Genomic DNA, 18017 nt, shown 5'->3' with positions numbered 1-18017 from the left:
TGATCACTGTCAGAAAAAACAGATACTTCTTACAGATGGTTCACTTAGTACCCAGTCCCCTCAAAGAGAAAGGGAACAACCCACAAGAGGGACAACCCATAGGGGAGAGAAGAGCCCTTCACCTTACACATGAATACTGTGTAACACCACACTGACAGGGTTTGATCTCACTGCACCTACTAGGAGACAGCAGCAACTGACCAAAGCAGAGAAACATCAGCCTTTTTATCTGCCCAGAGAGAACAGATTACACATCAGTCACTGTGACCCTTGGCTAAGAATCCCAGGACACATGCATGTGATGCCTTGTCTGGAAAACAAATAGAAGCATAGCTAAAACAAAATACTCATGTTATACAGAACAGGGACAGCTCAAGGGCAATCTCCACAGACAGGCTGATACCACAGGCAACTGAAGGGACACTTATTCTTCTTTGGCAAAATTTGGATCTTTATCACTGGGAGAGGCAGGGCTTGGACAAATGAAGTTGGGTTTTATTGATCTCCTTCTGTCTCAGAACTGCCCCCAAGAGGCAACCTAAGAGGGGCAACCAACTGCAGCCTGGGTGACTGCTGCCATCCAGTGCTAGAGCCACCTGGGCACTAGCTGGGATGCCTGGCCTTAGAGGTGCTAATGATAACACTTTTTATATGCCTCGGTATAACAACAGCCCTATAACTACACAGGATGTACTCAGAAGCTGGGGTCCAGTACCAGCTGCCTCATTTATACAAGCGCACAGCTCGCAACCCTTCAGTAAGGCGAGCAACAACCAACACAAGGCCATAGGCTTGGGATGTTATCCACATGTACAGCACAGGTGGCATTAGAAAGCAGAGCAAGTAATTCTGAACTCGCCACACATTAAAAATAGTTCAAGGATTATTATGACATCAAACTAAGCTAAGGCTTTTAGAATGACCAAGTGCAATACCACATAGCAGATAAAGGACGTATCTCACCATCCAGTAGCTCATAGATCAACACAAAGTTATTCTTTATGTTCTCCTCACTGATCTTCCCAAAGTAGGCAGTCATCACGTCACACATCTTGTAGAGGAATTCGAATACCATGGCAGCATTGACATTCTGCTTGGTGACAGCAGCCAGCCAGATGTTGGAACGCTTGACATGGAAGAAACTGGTGCGGGCGATGTTGGTGACAGGCGAGCGCACCTGCTGCCGTGCGTGGATGACATTGACGCGGAAGGCGTCGACAGCATTCCGCCTACAAGATCAGCACCAAAGAGGAGTTAGCACCGGGGATATGAAAACAATCTGCTGCATAGTCCTGCTTATGCACTTACAGTCAGACACTGAACTACATACACCCAGCTTGCTTAGGAAGGGTGCCTGGGGATGTCTCCAAGTGGGAGAACTGAAGGCTCTGAGCAGACTTGGACGTTAAATTCTGCATGAACTAAAGGAGACACAAAATGCTACTTGTCTCCAAGGAGCTTTGGACCACAGTGTAACTGTAGTCAGAAGGAGAAGCTAACCTCCATTTGGAGTCAGACAACAAAGGAACCATCCCTGCAATTAATTTTGCTAGAACTCCTGATTGATTGCCATAGCTGGGAGCAGAGTAGCAGCTTACGGCTCCACAAGCAGGCAAGTTTTGATCAAACAGTTATTGTCTGTTCTTCATGCTCAGGCCTTCTTACTCTTTCCCCAAGGCAAGCTACAGTCCCCCAAGATAGTATCAATGGCAGTTCCTCTCAGGTGTACCTCCTAGGAAAAAACAGCAAAACTTGACACACTGTCAGTGCCCGGGTGCACCACAAAAGGAAGCCTTAGGTCTCAGATGCACCTCAGCTCCATACCCCAACACACCATGGAGGGCGGGCTCAAAGCAGCAAGCAGGATGAGGAACATTTTGACTTTCCAGTTACACAGCCTCTCAACCTACCAGGCTTCAGAGAAGGTCTCCTGCACACAGACTTAGGGTCCCCACAGTGCAATGTTCTAGTAGCACTGCATTACATGCACTGGATGGTGCAGTACCATTTACAGTAAAGGGATTCTGCATAGTGCTGAAAAGGTGCTGTGCAAAGTTCCCAGCTGCTGTCATCTTCAGTCCACACTGTCTATACATTAGTGACAGGGAACAAATCCCTCCTGGGTAAATTGGGATGTCCAAGGAGTATTCTGGATGCCAGCTCTTTCACATGAGTTTCCTTATCCTGTGGGATAAGGACCCTTATCCAGGCCAGGATAAACTCCCCAGATTAAAAGTCTGCCAATCCTAAGAACACAGGAAGGAAGCCTAAGTGCTTTACATGACAAGACAAAGACTTAAAGCTGTAGTCTACACACTGAGTCAAGGCTCATCTAGTTGCACTTTACTGCCCATACTCTCACACAGGGGGGCTCCTGACTGCAGCATCAAGGCCACAGTACTTACCATGCAGAGCCATGTTTGAGAGCAGAAAGTAATATCACCCTTGCAAGCAAGGATACAGGCATACAAATGCTTGTAAGCATTTAGAGTTGTCAACAATCCAGCAGAAAGTTCCAAAATGAAAATAAAGAATATTTAAGGAACATATGCTACCACAGCAGGGGTTTGCTCGTTGAAGGTCTGGATATGTTATGTAGAAGCTTCACCAGTAAACATGCTCCCCCATATGCAAAATTCTCTCCTTCAAATACATCAAGTTTTACTGCTCTAGAAGGTTTGCAAGTTTGAGTTACATTAATATTTGTTATGGAAAAACGAAGGTAGAAAGGACTGTATTTTAATCTATTATAAAAGAACAGTATCTAAAAGCCCCATTCCTCCCCTCCAGAAAGCTTTGCAAGGAAAGTTCAGCTTGTTCTGGAGCATTAGCCCTCCCAGCCTCAAGTTCTAACCCTCTAGAACTAGTATCAGAACCAGCAATCAGACTGGTGCACACTAGAGGAGAAGCCTCAGGTTGATGAAGCTTTTCTAGCACACCAGTTGCCCACTATGAAGTGCCAGTCATGGCCTAACCACGCGTCTCTTACCTATTGCTACAGCAGCCAATGAGATGGGATGGACAGAAATGGCGCCAGCGGAGAAAGGAGGAGTGACAGCAACAAGAGAAAGGGTTAGAAACACACACACAAGGCACAATGAATCTAAAGAGATAAGAAGAGACCAAACAGCACCCCCTCCCCCTGCTCCTGGGCACAAAAGGCCAAGGTGGTATTGGATGGACAGTAATAAGCTGTGGCAGCGATGAAGCCCTCGCAAGGCACAACGCTGACATGCCATGGTCAGGTTGCCAGCGTGGACAGACTTGTGTTTGGCTGAATTTTAGGGCTATGTGGGAGTTTAATCCAGATGAGCCGCATCCTTATCACATCAGTGATACCCAGTCTGCTCTGTTAACACATGTAGCAGGCCTTGGAGGGGAAAAGCCCCAGGGCCTCAGTCTGAGGCATCACCTGGGGACCATGGAGTATCAGGTGTCTTCTTCCCAGTCTGCCTCAGAACAGGGCTGCAAGTCTGAGTGGGCATTTCTATGGCCATACTTCTCATTTGAAGCTGTTTGGGTTGATACTTTCTGGCTTGGTGCAGCCAACAGGAAATACAGCAAGTTTGATAGAGCTGGAGCACATCTGGAGAGATAGGGCACATCCTGCAGATTCAGACACTGCTCTATCCACCTTGCACTTTTTCCTTAAGGATCAAGAGCCACGAAGCCGAAGTGATGTATTAGAAGCTCAGAAACCAAATGCCTATTACACTTAAAATGCATGCAGTTTGTCAGGTAAGCTGCTCAGTTTCAAATAGCTTATTTTTGTTAGATAGCTACATTCTTAAATGCACGTAGGTTCTCCAAGTGATCATGTCACTGAAGAACAAGCCACTTGTCCATCTCAGTAGAGCCCTGCATAGTATCCTGAATCAAACGCATAGTGATTTGCATTTTTTATTTATTTTTTAAAGAGGCTGCTTTACATGCAGCTAGCTGCTGTATGGACAGATGCACTACATGCACTGAAGCCATTCTAAGTTGCAAGCAAAGAAAGGTCAAGTTTTGTGGTACTCCTGCGTTTAACAATGTCAATGGAAGGGCTTCGTCATTGATTGTCACTTTGCTCATTAACATTTGAGGTAGTATGTGTTTATTTAGATCCTTACACTATGCAAAGGGAGGGGTTCTCATAACCACAGTTAACCTTTAATCTCTCCCAGCACATCAGTTGAGGTTTCAGGATGCCAAAAAAATGCCAAGGCCAAGGAAGGAGTCTTAAGGGTCAATTACTCAAAGACAGGCAGCTATGCTCATTTCCAATTCAACCTACCATGCAGGAAGAGGGATGGGCTCAGGCCTCAGCACTTCAGATTTGTCACATATAGGATACTATACAGTTCTTGATTCCTAGTCTGCTACCTGGTTGCTTGGGTGGAAAGAGAACTCCTACAGGCTACAAGCTACAGTATCATAGCTGTTCCTTTCCCCACCTCCTTCTGAAGGTCAGGATACTAAAAGCTTTTATTAAGTAGACCTGCTATTGATGCTAATGTTCACACTAGGAAATGACAAGATCCTCACTTACTTGCGGTCTAGATTATACCACAAGATGAGACCTAGCCATTTCAAGACAACTTGTTTTACAAGGTTACATGTCTAAAAAGATTCCAAACAAGGTGTGAAGGCCTGTTTCAGAAGGAATCCAACACTGGGGAAGAAGCTTAGTTAGGTGGAGCTGGTGCTGGCTATTAAGTCACAAGACTGATACTTTCACAGGAACTGAGAGGATTTCACTCAAGGGAACACTGACTTCTGAAGTCCTAGAGAAAACACTTGACTCTTTCTGGCACCTTTTGCCAAATGAAAAAAGATAGGAACAGGCAGGAAATCCTTTTTTCTAGTTTCATTTGTCCAGCCAGCAGGAAGTACTTTATCAGGTACGGAACACAAGTCACTCACTTAGCAAGAGCAGTGAGCTAAGATAAAAAGCAATAGAAATATCAGTGCATTAAAAATAACTACATTAAAAATAGCTACCTCACTCACCAGTTTACATCTCCACAGCCAGAATGCCCTTTAAATTACAAGGCCTTCTTGAATAAATATCAGTTTGAGCCCAATCCTATCTTTAAGTGCTTTAAGTTTGCAAGCCACTAAAAAACAACACACCCCCCAAAAAGCCCCAAAGCAAACAAACCCCCAAAAATACCACCCAACTAAGCAAACAAAAAGCACTCCAAATTTTTGACAGTAATGGCAGTAGCAGTATCCCTAATCCCATCCCTGTCCTCCCCCAACATATTCTCAAAACTCAAAAATTATCTATAATCCAGACTGGCTTGGCTTGATCACTGTGATAACTATTCATTAGGGGAACTTTACGAAGTCAGATCTAGCATAGAAATTGCTTTGAAGATCTTCATCTAACAAGTAATCAAGACTGAAATGAATTAGTACATCAGAGGAGAGGCAAAACTTCATAGTCAGTAGTTTTCTGCTTCAGAAATACAATGGTTTCTTGGGTCAGATCTGTGTGGAAATCTTGGAATAATTTAGGTAACCTTAGAGCAGCTACTTTGCCTTAGTGGACTTAGAACAAGCAGAGAGATTTAAAGCTTATTAGGTGAAGCCTTATTACAAGTATTGTGTTGACTGCTACTCCATCAATGACCAGTGCAAGCCCTGAGTAGCTACTAGTTCTACCTCAACTTCTAATCTCCATGAGACAATTAATAACAAGAAGGGACACACTCTTCAGACTAGAGCAGTCTGAAGGCGGACCAGCTCGACAGTTTCTTATCATTCGCGGCAACAAGCTATTTCACAGCACATCATGCTACTATTCATTCTGGAGACCTTATACAAACTATTTTCAACTAAACTGCCCAGAAGGATCTCTCTCACAGGCCTTTAATTAGCACCTACCACAGCCTTGCTTCCATTACTTATGTTTTAACTCCAGTAACTAATTACTAACTTCCACCTAATGTCTAACACTACTGAAAACCCACTAGGAAGAGTAGCATTCCGCAAGAAGTCCACTTAGTGGCTTAGTCCAAGAAGCAGCATCACTTAATACTGGGTTCCTTATAGCACTATCCACTCCCTTAAGACACCAAATTTTTAGTCAGGTGCTTTCTGGGAACTAAGAGCCTAAGGACTGCAAAGATCCACTCTAAGTAAGGATTGTAACACTTCTGGGAAGTGCAATGACACCCCTACAACCTACTAAAGGTTTTCAGTGCTTCTCACAACTTTATCCAGTAATGTAAGCTTTTCACATACAAGGCTGCCATACAAAGTTGGGGGACAGAAGGACAGCTTTAAGTGTACAGCCATGGTTATGGTAAGACTGCTTGCAGACAACCTCCCCAGGCCATAGACAGTCTTCTGCATGCCTGTACTTGATGCTAGACATCAGTGTCTGAAACTAATTCAGAGCCCTGGTTACAGTGTGTGGCTGACAGATCCCACATTACTACTCCCATAAAGCTTTAACAACTACAGTGGGGCTGGTAGACTTCCACAGTGACAGTCCATGCTGCTGAAGCATTTGGAGTAACAGCCAGATCTCTACCATCTAAAAGAAAACCCTAGGTTTGCCTGCAGACCATCCTTTACTACCATCTGTAGGTAACCAGAGCTTAAACTGGTTTTTGCCTCTGCACTAAGCCTAGAGCAGCAAGTTGAGTTGCAATCTTACATGCATGCACAGCTAATGCATAATAAAGCAGCTCCGGGTTGCTGTCCACACCAAAATGAGGCAGAAATGCAAAGACCAGGGATGCAACAGAAGCACTTACCCAATGTCATCCCGGTAGACTCGAGAGATTAAAACCTCTCCTTTGTGATTATAGATGAATAAGCCGCCGATCATGATGGAACTTTAGTCTTCTCTTCCCATGTTGCTTAAGACCTGAAGCAAGAGAGAGCATGTATCAGAAGCTGCACAGCAAACAAGCAGTGCAGCAGGCACAGACTTTGACCCCTGCTGGCTACTAGCCAGGGCACAGACACCTATTGTCACACACATGCTCAACCAGATGATTCTTACAGTAGCTGTGGTACTGACCTCATGGCACACACCGTATAAGTAAGGCCCAGTAGGGCAGCCAGAGACTCAAGAGCAGCTCAGACACTGGAACGCCTGCCTCGTGCTTTCAGCCTGGAGAGCAGAGTACAGGGCTCCTTATAAAGGACTATTAGAAACAGTGTTTTACTTTGGAGAGGAGAAAAGTAACCTTATTGCTGCAGTTACAGGTTATACTTTTTGATCTGCTGGGGTTTGATATGGAAAAGTGTGTGTTCTCAGTCCCAGTACAGACCGTAAATATGACAACAGACCTGAATTCTAACTGCAAGCCAGTCTCTCTGATCAGCATTCTCTCATGTTTGCTGCAGAACTGCTTCTCAGGGGCACACCAAAGGACTCAGTGAAGGAACCTACTGAAAACCAACTGCCTTGTTCAAGACCTAAGGAGTCACCACAGGAATCCTGACGGAGACTCACTTGAGTGACTTCCTGAGCATGTCTGAAGCAACCCAAGAGCTGAGGTCTAGGCAAGGACCTACTTCTACTGTACATCCTGTAACACATGAGGCTCTGAATGCGATAGCAATTTGTAGCCAGGACTGAAGCTTAAAATTAGCACCAAAATAAATGCAGGCTTGCATCTCATTCCACTCCTCAGCACGGATGGATCAAGCCTCAAGTATTAGTAGTACCTGGTCTATTCCCCTGAATGCAAGAAAAAAACCAAGCCTGGAACAAGCAGCAAATCAAAGACTCTTTATTTCTATTATAGAGCATCTATGTCCCCAGTGACTGAGACACAAATCAGATGCAATTCATAGTATATATCTTCTTGCAGAGAGTTCACACAACTGTCTGACGTGTCACTAAACCTACCACTGTAGGGCAGGGCAGGGTGTCCTTTGCAGCAAGTACACCTTGGTTTATTATTGCTTTTACATAGTTTGTAGAGAGCAACATTGCAGCCTTTGCTGATCCCTAGAACCAGAACTGAGAAACACTTCAGAGTCCAAACTGAGAGCAGTTTGGCCACAAGGAGCCATTGGAGAGGAAGATCTCAACCATGACCCACTTCGATTAGGGGCTAATGCCTCAGAGGTTACCTTCTTAGACTGCTAATCTTCTTTTTCTTCAAAAGAAGATTGTTTTGAAGACAGCTATAAAGCTGGTAAGCATTACTGATGCAGAAGATTATTTTAATACACAGCTACTTCACCAGATCCTATTCCTGTAGTCATATGCAACCCTATTCACTTAGGTCCAAGCTGTAATACACACTCTAGCAACCACTTGGTTGGCTTAGTCCAGAGAACAGCACTACAGATGTGACAGGGCAAGCCTCCTGACTAGGTCTTGGAGTGATCACATAGGTATTTCCCAGCTTTGGCACTGCAGAGCATTAGATAACCAACCATCTCTTCACTGCTGTTAGGGTGGGTTAACCTACACCCACTTGTCCGGGGTGGGTGGAAAGGATAGGGAGAGGCCAGCCTACAAACAGATGCTGACAGTGACCTGATACGTGCTTGCTCAGGAACACTGCAAAACGAAGTTAAAGTGACCCAGCCCCAGACCATCTCAAAGGTCAAGTCAGGTGGGAAAAAACAGAGGAGGAAAGAAAAAACAAAACCAAAAGCAATACATATCAAGGGACAAAAGAACATCCAGGGTGGAAGCCTGGCACATTAAGAGCAATATGCTCTCTAGAAGTTATGTCAAGAAACTAAATTAGCTGCCCGTTTGAAGGAACTACTGCAGACATGAGTTCTGTGCTAAAACAAGATTTACAGCGCAGCCTGTACTTTGAATTGCAGAACAAAGGAACTTTAAATTTCATAAGCCTTTACTTTACACCAGCAATTTTAGCTGCACCTACTGAGTCCTCAGACTAACATTACACATACTTCGCTGCTACAGGTCCTCAGCTACCAGATGGCTGCTTCTGCTCATTAAAAGGGGGCAAAAAAAAAAATAAAATCAAAAAGTCAGTTGTTAAGTCCAAATAGTGAGAAACAGACAAACAGGCAGCTTTCCCAGAGCTCAATAGTGAGCTTCCTGGCTTTTCCTCCCACACTCTGTTGACCAAGTGTCTGTGGCTATTAACAGGCTGCCTCCTGCCACTGTCAGTGGCTTCATGAGGCACTGTCATTAACATTTTTTGATGTCTGAGACTCTATCTAGCACAGAAGAGGCTTTCAAATGTAGTTTTCCTCTATTCCCATTAGTGACACTTTATAACTTCAGGATACAAGCATTTCATTTCCTTTCAGGATAAGACTTTGTAGCCAAACCTAGTAAGACAAAGGCATCACACAGTTTGAGATTCCCATGTAGTTACAGAGTGGGAAAAGCTTCCTGTAGCTGCCCACTGCCCCACGTAGAGGGACTGAGGCTACACAGTGTAGCTGGCAGGAAGGCCAGCATCCTCATGCCAGAAGATGGAGACGATCCAGTTCATGAACAGAACAAGCCAGGTTCTCAAATGTAAGGAAGTGGCTGTACCACATGCTCATGACTATGGACATGAAATATACACAGCGCTAACAGGCATGCAGGAGACAACTGAAAGGTTAACATGGAGGGCTAAACCCCAAAACACAGGGAATATCTGTTCAAATGTAGTTGCCCAACAAGTCTGGCAGATGCAGAAGCTGTAATTCAGTAAACATTTGTCAGGTCATTCACACAGGTCAAACGTTAAAAAGAATTCGAACTGCTATGATGACAAAAACAACTTGTTGCCCGCTGTAGGAAACACTTCCCTAATTAGTATTTTTTTATTCCGTATAAGAGATGTCTTTTCAGACCGCTACACCGCTGGCTTCCACGTTCAGATAGGCCCTATTGTAACCAAATTAAGACTTCCACGGAACTATTCAATGCAATGTAAGCTTATGTAACTGGTCAAAGCTGGATCACAAATCCAACAGACCTGTTCCAGAAGATTCCTAGAAAGCATATCCTAGTCATAAAAAAGGAAAATAAAAAATTATCCCTCTTGGGTTTTAATACTGCTTAAGTTATTTGTTTCACTATTTTTTGCATAAAGGAAATGTCTGCTTTGATGAGCAACAGGATCAGACACACAGCATATATAAGACAAAGCCTGTTGCTGGCATGACAAGCCAATGGCTTGTTGAAAAAGCGTTGATTTGAATATTTACTACATTACTACAAAACGCAGAAGACTGCTGATCAAGCTTAGTGTTAAACACTGAAAACCTTCTCTGGGGAAGATGCACAAACTTTAAAGGCTGATTGAGACAATGAGGCTACACCTTCTCATTGGTTAGGTTAGAACGTACTCTAACAGCTTCATTTAAGTTACAGGTGAAAACATCAGCATTTTTAATTGCATCACGCTACTAGGCGGCAGAGTCAACTGCTTGCTTATCTTGTACATTAATAAAAACATATTAGATGGAGAGTGGACACAACATGATTCAAGCACTTTTAGTCTTTAAAAAAATTATTTGTCAATGTAAATAAAATGCTAGGCTGCTTCCTTACAAAAAACACACTGGGAGCTAAGTTCAGGCTTCAAACTTTCCACAGAGTTGGCCACTAACCTAGCCAGCTTAATTTGCACATTTAAGAGCCACATGGGCTCATACTGCAGATCTGTTGGCTGTGTCCTGCCTTCAACATCAGCAATGAAAGGACAGTCAGATTTGACAGTAAGACCAGGTCAAAAATACCCAAACAACAAACAAACCACTCTCCAGGAGATCCCCCTGTACTGGCTTGTTTATTTTAGAGCTCTCAGTGGGTTTCCTACAAGTATTTGCTCAGTTTCCTCCCACATCTATGCATCAGCAGTATCTTATGGAAAAAAGAAAACCAAAATCCACAGTCTAAAGTTTTATAACCACTGTATAAAACATCTTCTTTGTTTTAAACCTGATTTTTCTTTCTTCCTCCAGCTTTGTTTAACGTCTTCCACTTCAATGCAGAAAGAAGCAATTATGAATGAGCCCCCACCCTATATCTCCAGGCCACTAAGGATTTTGTGGATCTTCTCCAATGCCCTCACTACCCCTTTCCCAGAATGGGATGTTCCCAACTTAGTTGTTCTTCACAGGGAAACTGCTTTATGTTTTGGTCTTTCTCAGTGCCTTCCTCTAAATATTTTCCTTTTGAAAGTGAGCATACAGCTGCCCAAGTTATTCAAGATGCCTGCAAGTCACGATATAGCCAGTATGACAGTCATACATAACCTGCTTTTATCCTTTCCTACTGATTCTCAGTATTTGACGTATATTTTTAAACTACCACTCAGCAAGAAGCTGACCATTTCATCATCACATTGAATTCTGTCTTCAAGGTGATTAACCACACTACAGGTAAAGCAAGAATCTGCTCCCTAATCCATCCACCTGCTATATGCACCGCTGTTCATTTACATACCTTGAATCTAGTGTCCCAAGTTATAGTCCCATCACTGCACCTCAGTGTTGATTTTGACCTGTTTTGCCCTTACTACTGTGAATACCCTCTTATCTACACATACACCCCACTCCATGCCTACTGACCAGGACTGCTCTTAATGCGTATCATTCTCTACAAAACAGGAGGCACAGAGAGACTTGCCACCAGCCAGTTGATGCATAGTACCTGTGCTACACCAGTAATGCAACCCTGTATTGAGCAACTCGCTCCAAGTCAGAAAGAGACTCTCTCCATGCTGTGCTGGCTAACACCTGAGGTGATACTTTCACTCAGTTCAGATTTAACCACAGGATCAGGACCATTCTGCCACTTTGTTTTAGAATGGCAGCCTACCAGCTTAAATATACCTGAGAGATATTCACTAGCATTGTTTCACATGTAGTAGGAGCTTGCCTCCATACCAGTTATGATTCTCCTCAAGCCTGGGAAAACTGCACAGTTCTACAACTCTGCAGATTAAACCTGAATTCATATTTAAGTGCAAGTTACCTAACTTGATTTGCATCACACAACTGATAAAAGTGCTTCCAGGTACCAAGCAAAGTCACACGGGCTAAGGACAGTAGAGACAAGGAAATGGTCTTAGATGATTAAACCAACTCCACCAGTGAATTGTCAGGTCTCTGCAGCAATTGAAGGACACATGCAGTATAAAACTCTTGCTGCATTCCCACTAATGACACTGGGGGCCAAAGCAGCCTCAAGTGCACAAAATATTGAACTGAATTATAAGCAGATTCGCCTTGCTCTGCTCAGTGTCTGCAGTCCAGCATCCTGAGAGTTCCAAGCTTTGAAAGCACAGCCAGCACAACAGCAGCCAGTGAGTGGTATTCTCTCAGCCAGCCTTCACCAAGTTTGCCCACAATGGAAGTTCAGGGAACACTGACAACAGCCCAGTCTTCTGCTCTAGCCTTGCATTACATGCCTCCCAGACACTAGAGGCACAAGATGAAAGTGACCACACTCCCTCCCCACTACAGAGTTACTTCCATCAGCCAATGGGAGCATGTCCACACAGATGGACACTCAAGAGGTGGAATGACTAGCCCAGAGATACATGAACAGATGAGAGGAAATCTATACAAAGGGCAGCATGCAAAAGAAAGTTACTTAAAGCTTAGCAAGAAGAATGGCTCTTTAAGATGACAATGGCTTTCCTTGAAGTGACTGCAGTGAAAACAAGCCTGCTTTGTTTCGATCCTCATTTGTGTACAAGTTTCACAGACTCACTTCAAGTATTTCAAGGTTACATTACAACTAGAATGAGGGTTTTAGTGGTACAGTTGGTATGATCTTTCACACATTTTAAACAATGCATAGTTTTGTTTTCAGATGTTTAAATTTCCTCTAATTTTCTTTTTGAAAAAGAAAAGATCCTAGTGTTTGCAATGGTTAAGAACTGCAGGGAACAGGGCTCAAATTAATTTGAGACTGACATTCAGTGACTCATGGCTGCTGGAATCAGAAGGCCCCAGAATATGAAATCCACCACAGGCGATGGGTTCATCTGCTTTCTGTGCATAAGCAACGTGACTCAGAAAGCTTGCAGCATTGCTCAGTTTTCAATGACTCATTCTGCTCCTCTCCACGGTCAGCCTTTTCTAGGGAGCCTGCCCTACACTGGTTTTGAGTTTCCTCAGGCTAATAGCTGACTGCCAGACATAGTTTAAGAGCAAAGCCCATTTCTTCTTCAACTGTTGATCACTAAGTGTCTCGAAAGCAAGATGACTCTAGCTGAAGCCTTTGAGTTAATGGTCCATCAACGGCATTACTAGAGCTTTGCAGCTCCACTCCTTCTGTTTCACCAGCTTGAACATATGGCAACCCACCCCACACTGCTCCCTACAGCCCTGTTTTCTAGTTATAGTATGGGCAAATTTATTCCAGTTAAGGTACAGAGAAGACCCCCCATGCATGTTGAATTCACACCATGTGGTGACTAATCGCCTTAATTTAGGAACAGGCCTCTCTCCCAATACACTCAGCATTCTTCAAGCAGCTACCTACTGAGGTAGGGGTAAGCTCTAACATCTGATTGCTGCTCCTAAAATACTTAAGGCTTCCTATTCTGCTGCCAAGCACTTGCATTCCCATAACTTCTACTGCAACCCATAAATAGAAAAAAAGAATCATGAAGAGCATCACATACAGACCACATACTCAGACATTCTTATAAACCCACTAAGAGTTAAGGCTAGATTGAAATGCCTTCCCACTCAAGTGAAAGTCAGAGCATTAAGATACACCTTTATAGCAACTGTGACAAAGTAACGGCATTAAAATATCCAGCTACAAAGAAGAATATGGATAAAATGTAAATACTGGGATGTGGATTTGAATGCATTCCAGTAGTTACACCACTTAAAAGCAGCAGGATTAGCTGGACTTACAATGATGGACATGGTACCATGCATCCTCTTAAAAGAATCAAGCATACTCAAATCATGTCCTTGCTCATGCTGTGCAAGTGATATGCATTAGGGAGCATCCCTCTCTCAAACCATGACATGTTAGACAAAGCCCCAGAAGCCAGTCTGCAGCAGGTTAGCTGAGACCATAACCAAGAGAGTCCAAGGAAAAATAAAGATGCCTCTAAATCAGCCACTGACAGAGCAACCCACTGAAGCTTGATCAGCAGAGCTGAGGGGATTCCTGCTCACCTGTGAAGCCATTCTGGCTACAGCCCCACTGTGAGACAAGCTGTTAGCATCATCAAATTCCCTGTGTCATCAAGTACAGAATACAGATAAGCACAAGACGATCAGTAGTGAGCCCAAGACCCAGCTACTTGGGCTTTGTCACTTCCATTAGCAGTGGGGCCCAGGAGCTTTCCACAGTACAGACATCACTTTGATTAAAACCAGGAATGCTTATTTCTCCGTTCTACACAGCACACCTAGGAAACAGCAATCGCAAGTCAGCTAATAAGCTAGTGTAAAGCAACCAACCCATTTAGTAGTCTATTAAAAGAAAGTTTGAGTTCTGACTTAACAGTAAGACTTCTGTGCATTAATGAGCTTAGCTAACTAAGCAGTTCAAGGTACATTAGCTGCTAGAGCTCTCTCCAGGAAGAGGTGAGTGGTACTGCAGCTCTCGCACAGAGCTGAGGGTAAGCTACCAACTATAACAGTTTCTGCATTCCAGAAATCAGTATGATCTTGGATAAGCAACAAAAACTGGAGGGGGATTAGTCAGGCTGCTCTGGCAAACTGGAGTTATTCAGAAAACTAGTCCTTTCAGGCTAGCCATTATCAAACCAGAAGGCTTACAGCTTAGAACAATGTCATCACCCCACCAGCTAATCCAAGTATCTAAGCTTTGCTTAGAGGGCTGCATTAGCCACCTTCCACGAGGCCATGGGCTTCACTTGCTTTTCAACAAGAGTAGCTGCAATCACTTCGACCTGGGGAAGACAGGCTGCCTAATTAAGAGGCATACTGTGAGCTAAAGAGCTACTGAGATAAACCCATCAGTTTCAAAGAAACTGTTCCTATTTTAAACCCAATCCCATAAATCCCCACAACCAGTGGGCAGGAAGAGAAGCACGTTCAGCTCTTACCAGGCTCTCCTCCTACGGTCTACTTCTGAGTGCCATACTGCACGCAGCCAGTCTGTAGAGTAGCGAGACAAATACTGACACAGGGAAACACTAAAAGCTCCCTTATTCTGGTAAAAGATCGCAGGAACAACACTTAACACACCTTCCCACCTTGAGTCAAACCTTTTCTGAACAGCTCCAATGCCTTCTTTCATTTCTACCAGTTCTTCCAAAGCACTTTTAAAGTCAGTCCGAAGCATCTTCAACTCACTTTTCACTCTTGAGCTAGAAACCTGAACACTAACTTGCATTCCATTCCGCTTCTAACAGAGATTGAACATGAGTAAGGGCTTATATTCTGTGGATCAGTAGTGGTCTAGGTGCCTTAATGTTTCTCTCTCTCCTGCTACTGTAGAACAGATAACTGCATTTCACATCCTGTGCCTCAATCTCCAAGCCTCTAGCTAAGCCACCAACCTCCTGCTGAGATCAAAATAATACATATGGCTTGCTGACAACTCTTGACTCTGTAGGTCATTTACTAAATGAGAGAAGCTGATTCTGCTATGCAGATCAACTATATTCTGGCAGCCCAGGCTATACTTCTGTCCATCCTCCAGGTAACCCTAAGAAGGGCCTTTAAATACTCTAATAGCCTTCAGTAGTATAAGCTTAGAAAACCAGTGCAAGACATTGTGCTGCAAAAAACAGTCTTGGGTTTATCTCTTCTCGATGCAGGGATGAGACAAGAAGATTTTAACTAGGGTCACAGGAAGTTTCTTTACAAAGCCCATTTTGTTTAGTGATTGTTCCCATTCCATGAAAAGAGATACCACCAAACTGGAGTTCCAGTCATCTGTGTTCCAAAGAACTCAAGATATAACCCTTCACAGCCTCAGGACTCAACTCTTCAAAGGCCATAGTTGTGCTGTCTCAGGAGGAGGAAGCAGTAGCTACCCACAATCCCCTTCAAAAAATAGCTCAGATGCTCTCCTTGGAACAAAGCCAGTTTGCAGCCCAAAGAAGACCAGGTATCTTTGCCACTAGATGTCAACAGCATGGCACTTCCTACAGAAGAATGATGCCTCCCCTCTGACAGGGAAAATATGTCAGCAGACAGTTTGGCAGCATCTCTTCAGATTAGATTGCCCCTCCAAGCAAAACTCACAGGGACAAGTACAGCTTCTACAATAGCAAAAAACAGTAGCTACAGCTCTGACAGCATTCAAGCAAACGCTGCCCAACAAGACACCACGTGAGCATGTATGCAGTCAGAAACCTGTAATACCTAGGCTTCCAAGCCCCAGAAGCCATCCAGACTCACCTATCTGGGAAAGTTCCAGACTCAGATTTTGGCAGCCTGAGGCTAAAGCTTGATAGCAGCTTTGTCATACTAAAGCAAGCAGAAAACAGATCATGGAATCACACAGCTTATGGGTAGAATGCTAGATCATAAGCAAGTAATTTCCCAGTGGGGAAATAAGTCAACTGCACTGGATGATAAACACAAGCTGTGTTTCGTGCAGCTTTACTGAATCCAAAAACCTAGCCCAGAGAAGAAGGGAAGTGGAAATGCATCTAGAAGAGCCACTGGACAAGAGCGCGTTTTAAGCCTCAGAACAAACACGGTTTGCCATCAGCAGCACCACATTCTGCCTCAGCAGGTTTTCCAGGGAGGAAGCTAGAGGGTGCAAGCCATGACCTAGCTAATTCACACTTATATCCGTAGCACAGGCAAATCATTTTCGGGGAAGATCCTGCCCGATGCAATGATAAAACCTTTGCTCGGGCTGACCTAGCACATCAGGGCAGGCCTTCCCTTGGCGTTCTGTGACACTCAGAGCCCGACTCCGTCCCCACCCGCCCCCGGTTCCGCACCGCAGGGCTGCCGCCCCAGGTAATCCAGACGGCTAGCTAATTAACAGAAACAATTAATAAGCCCTTCAACCCCAAGCAACACGCAAGGGGGTAAGGCAGCCTCGGCGGGGCTGGGGTCGCCCGGCTGCCCACCACAGGGATCTCAGGAAAAGCCGTCCCAGGGAAGCCCTGCTTCTCTCGCGGCGCGGCTCCAGGGCCGCTCCCGTGCCCATCCCCGGGAGCAGCCAGCTGGGATCCTCCCTCTCTAGGAGCACTCCCCGAGCCTGTCAGGGCCGCGCCGCGCCCCGCGGGGTAGGCCCACGGACCCCTATCGCCGGCGAGCGCCGAGGAAGCCGCCAGGCGCAGCACCTCAGCCACCGCCCGGGCGCGGTCGCAGAGGGAGCCCCGCTGCGGGAGGCCATGTGGAGAAGAGAAGCAATACGCACAGCCCACCGGGGACCGAGAGGACGGCTCGAAGCAACTCACCTGCCACTGCCCGCCGCTGCTCACTGCCCAGAGCCCAAAATGGCGGCCACCGCCCCCCCTACCCTCCGAGCCCCCCCTATCACTGCAGAGCCGCTGCCGCGCATGCCCCACCAGCGCCCCACCGCCTCCGCGCATGCGCTACCGCGGCGGGGCGTGGCTGAGCTGCCGGGGGCGGGGCTCGGCGGGGGCGAGAAAGGCCGCTGCCTCGTGGAGCTTGCCGGGAACTGTAGTCTTGCGGCGCGGTGCATGCTGGGAGTTGTGGTTCGGGGCGGGGAGAGGACCCGGCACGGCCGCGGTGAGCAGGGAGCGAGCGCCGGCAACAGAGTGCCGGGCGTGGGGCCTCCCCCCGCCGGCCCGCGGGGCGCACCGCCCGTAGGGCGCAGCGGGGCCCCGGGCCGGGGCTGCTGTTCCCCCTCCAGTAAAGGGCTGAAGCCGCCGTGCGTTCCGACGGCGCTGCTGGCGCCCGCGGTCTGCACCGCCGGCGGGGCGGCTGCACCAGGCGCTGCCGTGCCTGCCCCTTGTTCTCTCCGCAGTGCGGAGCTGGAAACGGGAGAGCCGAGAGCCCGCCACGCCCGCGGCACCTCAGGAAGAGGAGACTGGAAAACAGACGCAGGGTGCCCTTCCCGTGTGCCGGCATCTCGCTGCGGAGTGCAAGGCTGGAGGACAGGAAAGAGGCTGGGGGAAACGGCAAACGAAACAGCACCACAG

The 18017-nt window shown here is 45.8% G+C and overlaps 1 protein-coding gene across 2 annotated transcripts in view; it reads right to left on the bottom strand.

Annotated features, from left to right (window-relative positions):
* The window catches only part of AP2M1 (adaptor related protein complex 2 subunit mu 1), a 28389-nt gene extending 10975 nt beyond the window's left edge, over positions 1-17414 (bottom strand). The window contains exons 1-3 of one of the 2 annotated variants that reach the window (XM_065674401.1): positions 17310-17414; positions 6750-6862; positions 964-1229 (exon numbers count right to left, since the gene is read on the bottom strand). In XM_065674401.1, coding sequence (XP_065530473.1) covers positions 964-1229; positions 6750-6823 — 340 coding nt within the window. In that variant the 5' untranslated portion in view covers positions 6824-6862; positions 17310-17414. Of the gene's footprint in view, positions 1-963; positions 1230-6749; positions 6863-16290; positions 16313-17309 lie in introns of those variants that run through there. The other variant, XM_065674402.1, reaches the window with a different exon arrangement.
* Positions 17415-18017: the final 603 nt, after the last annotated feature.

Source organism: Lathamus discolor, chromosome 3 (assembly GCF_037157495.1).
Source record: "Lathamus discolor isolate bLatDis1 chromosome 3, bLatDis1.hap1, whole genome shotgun sequence".
NCBI classification, from domain to species: domain Eukaryota; kingdom Metazoa; phylum Chordata; class Aves; order Psittaciformes; family Psittacidae; genus Lathamus; species Lathamus discolor.
The sequence above is the reverse complement of the archived record's forward strand: the minus strand, read 5'-3'. Positions and strand labels throughout refer to the sequence as shown.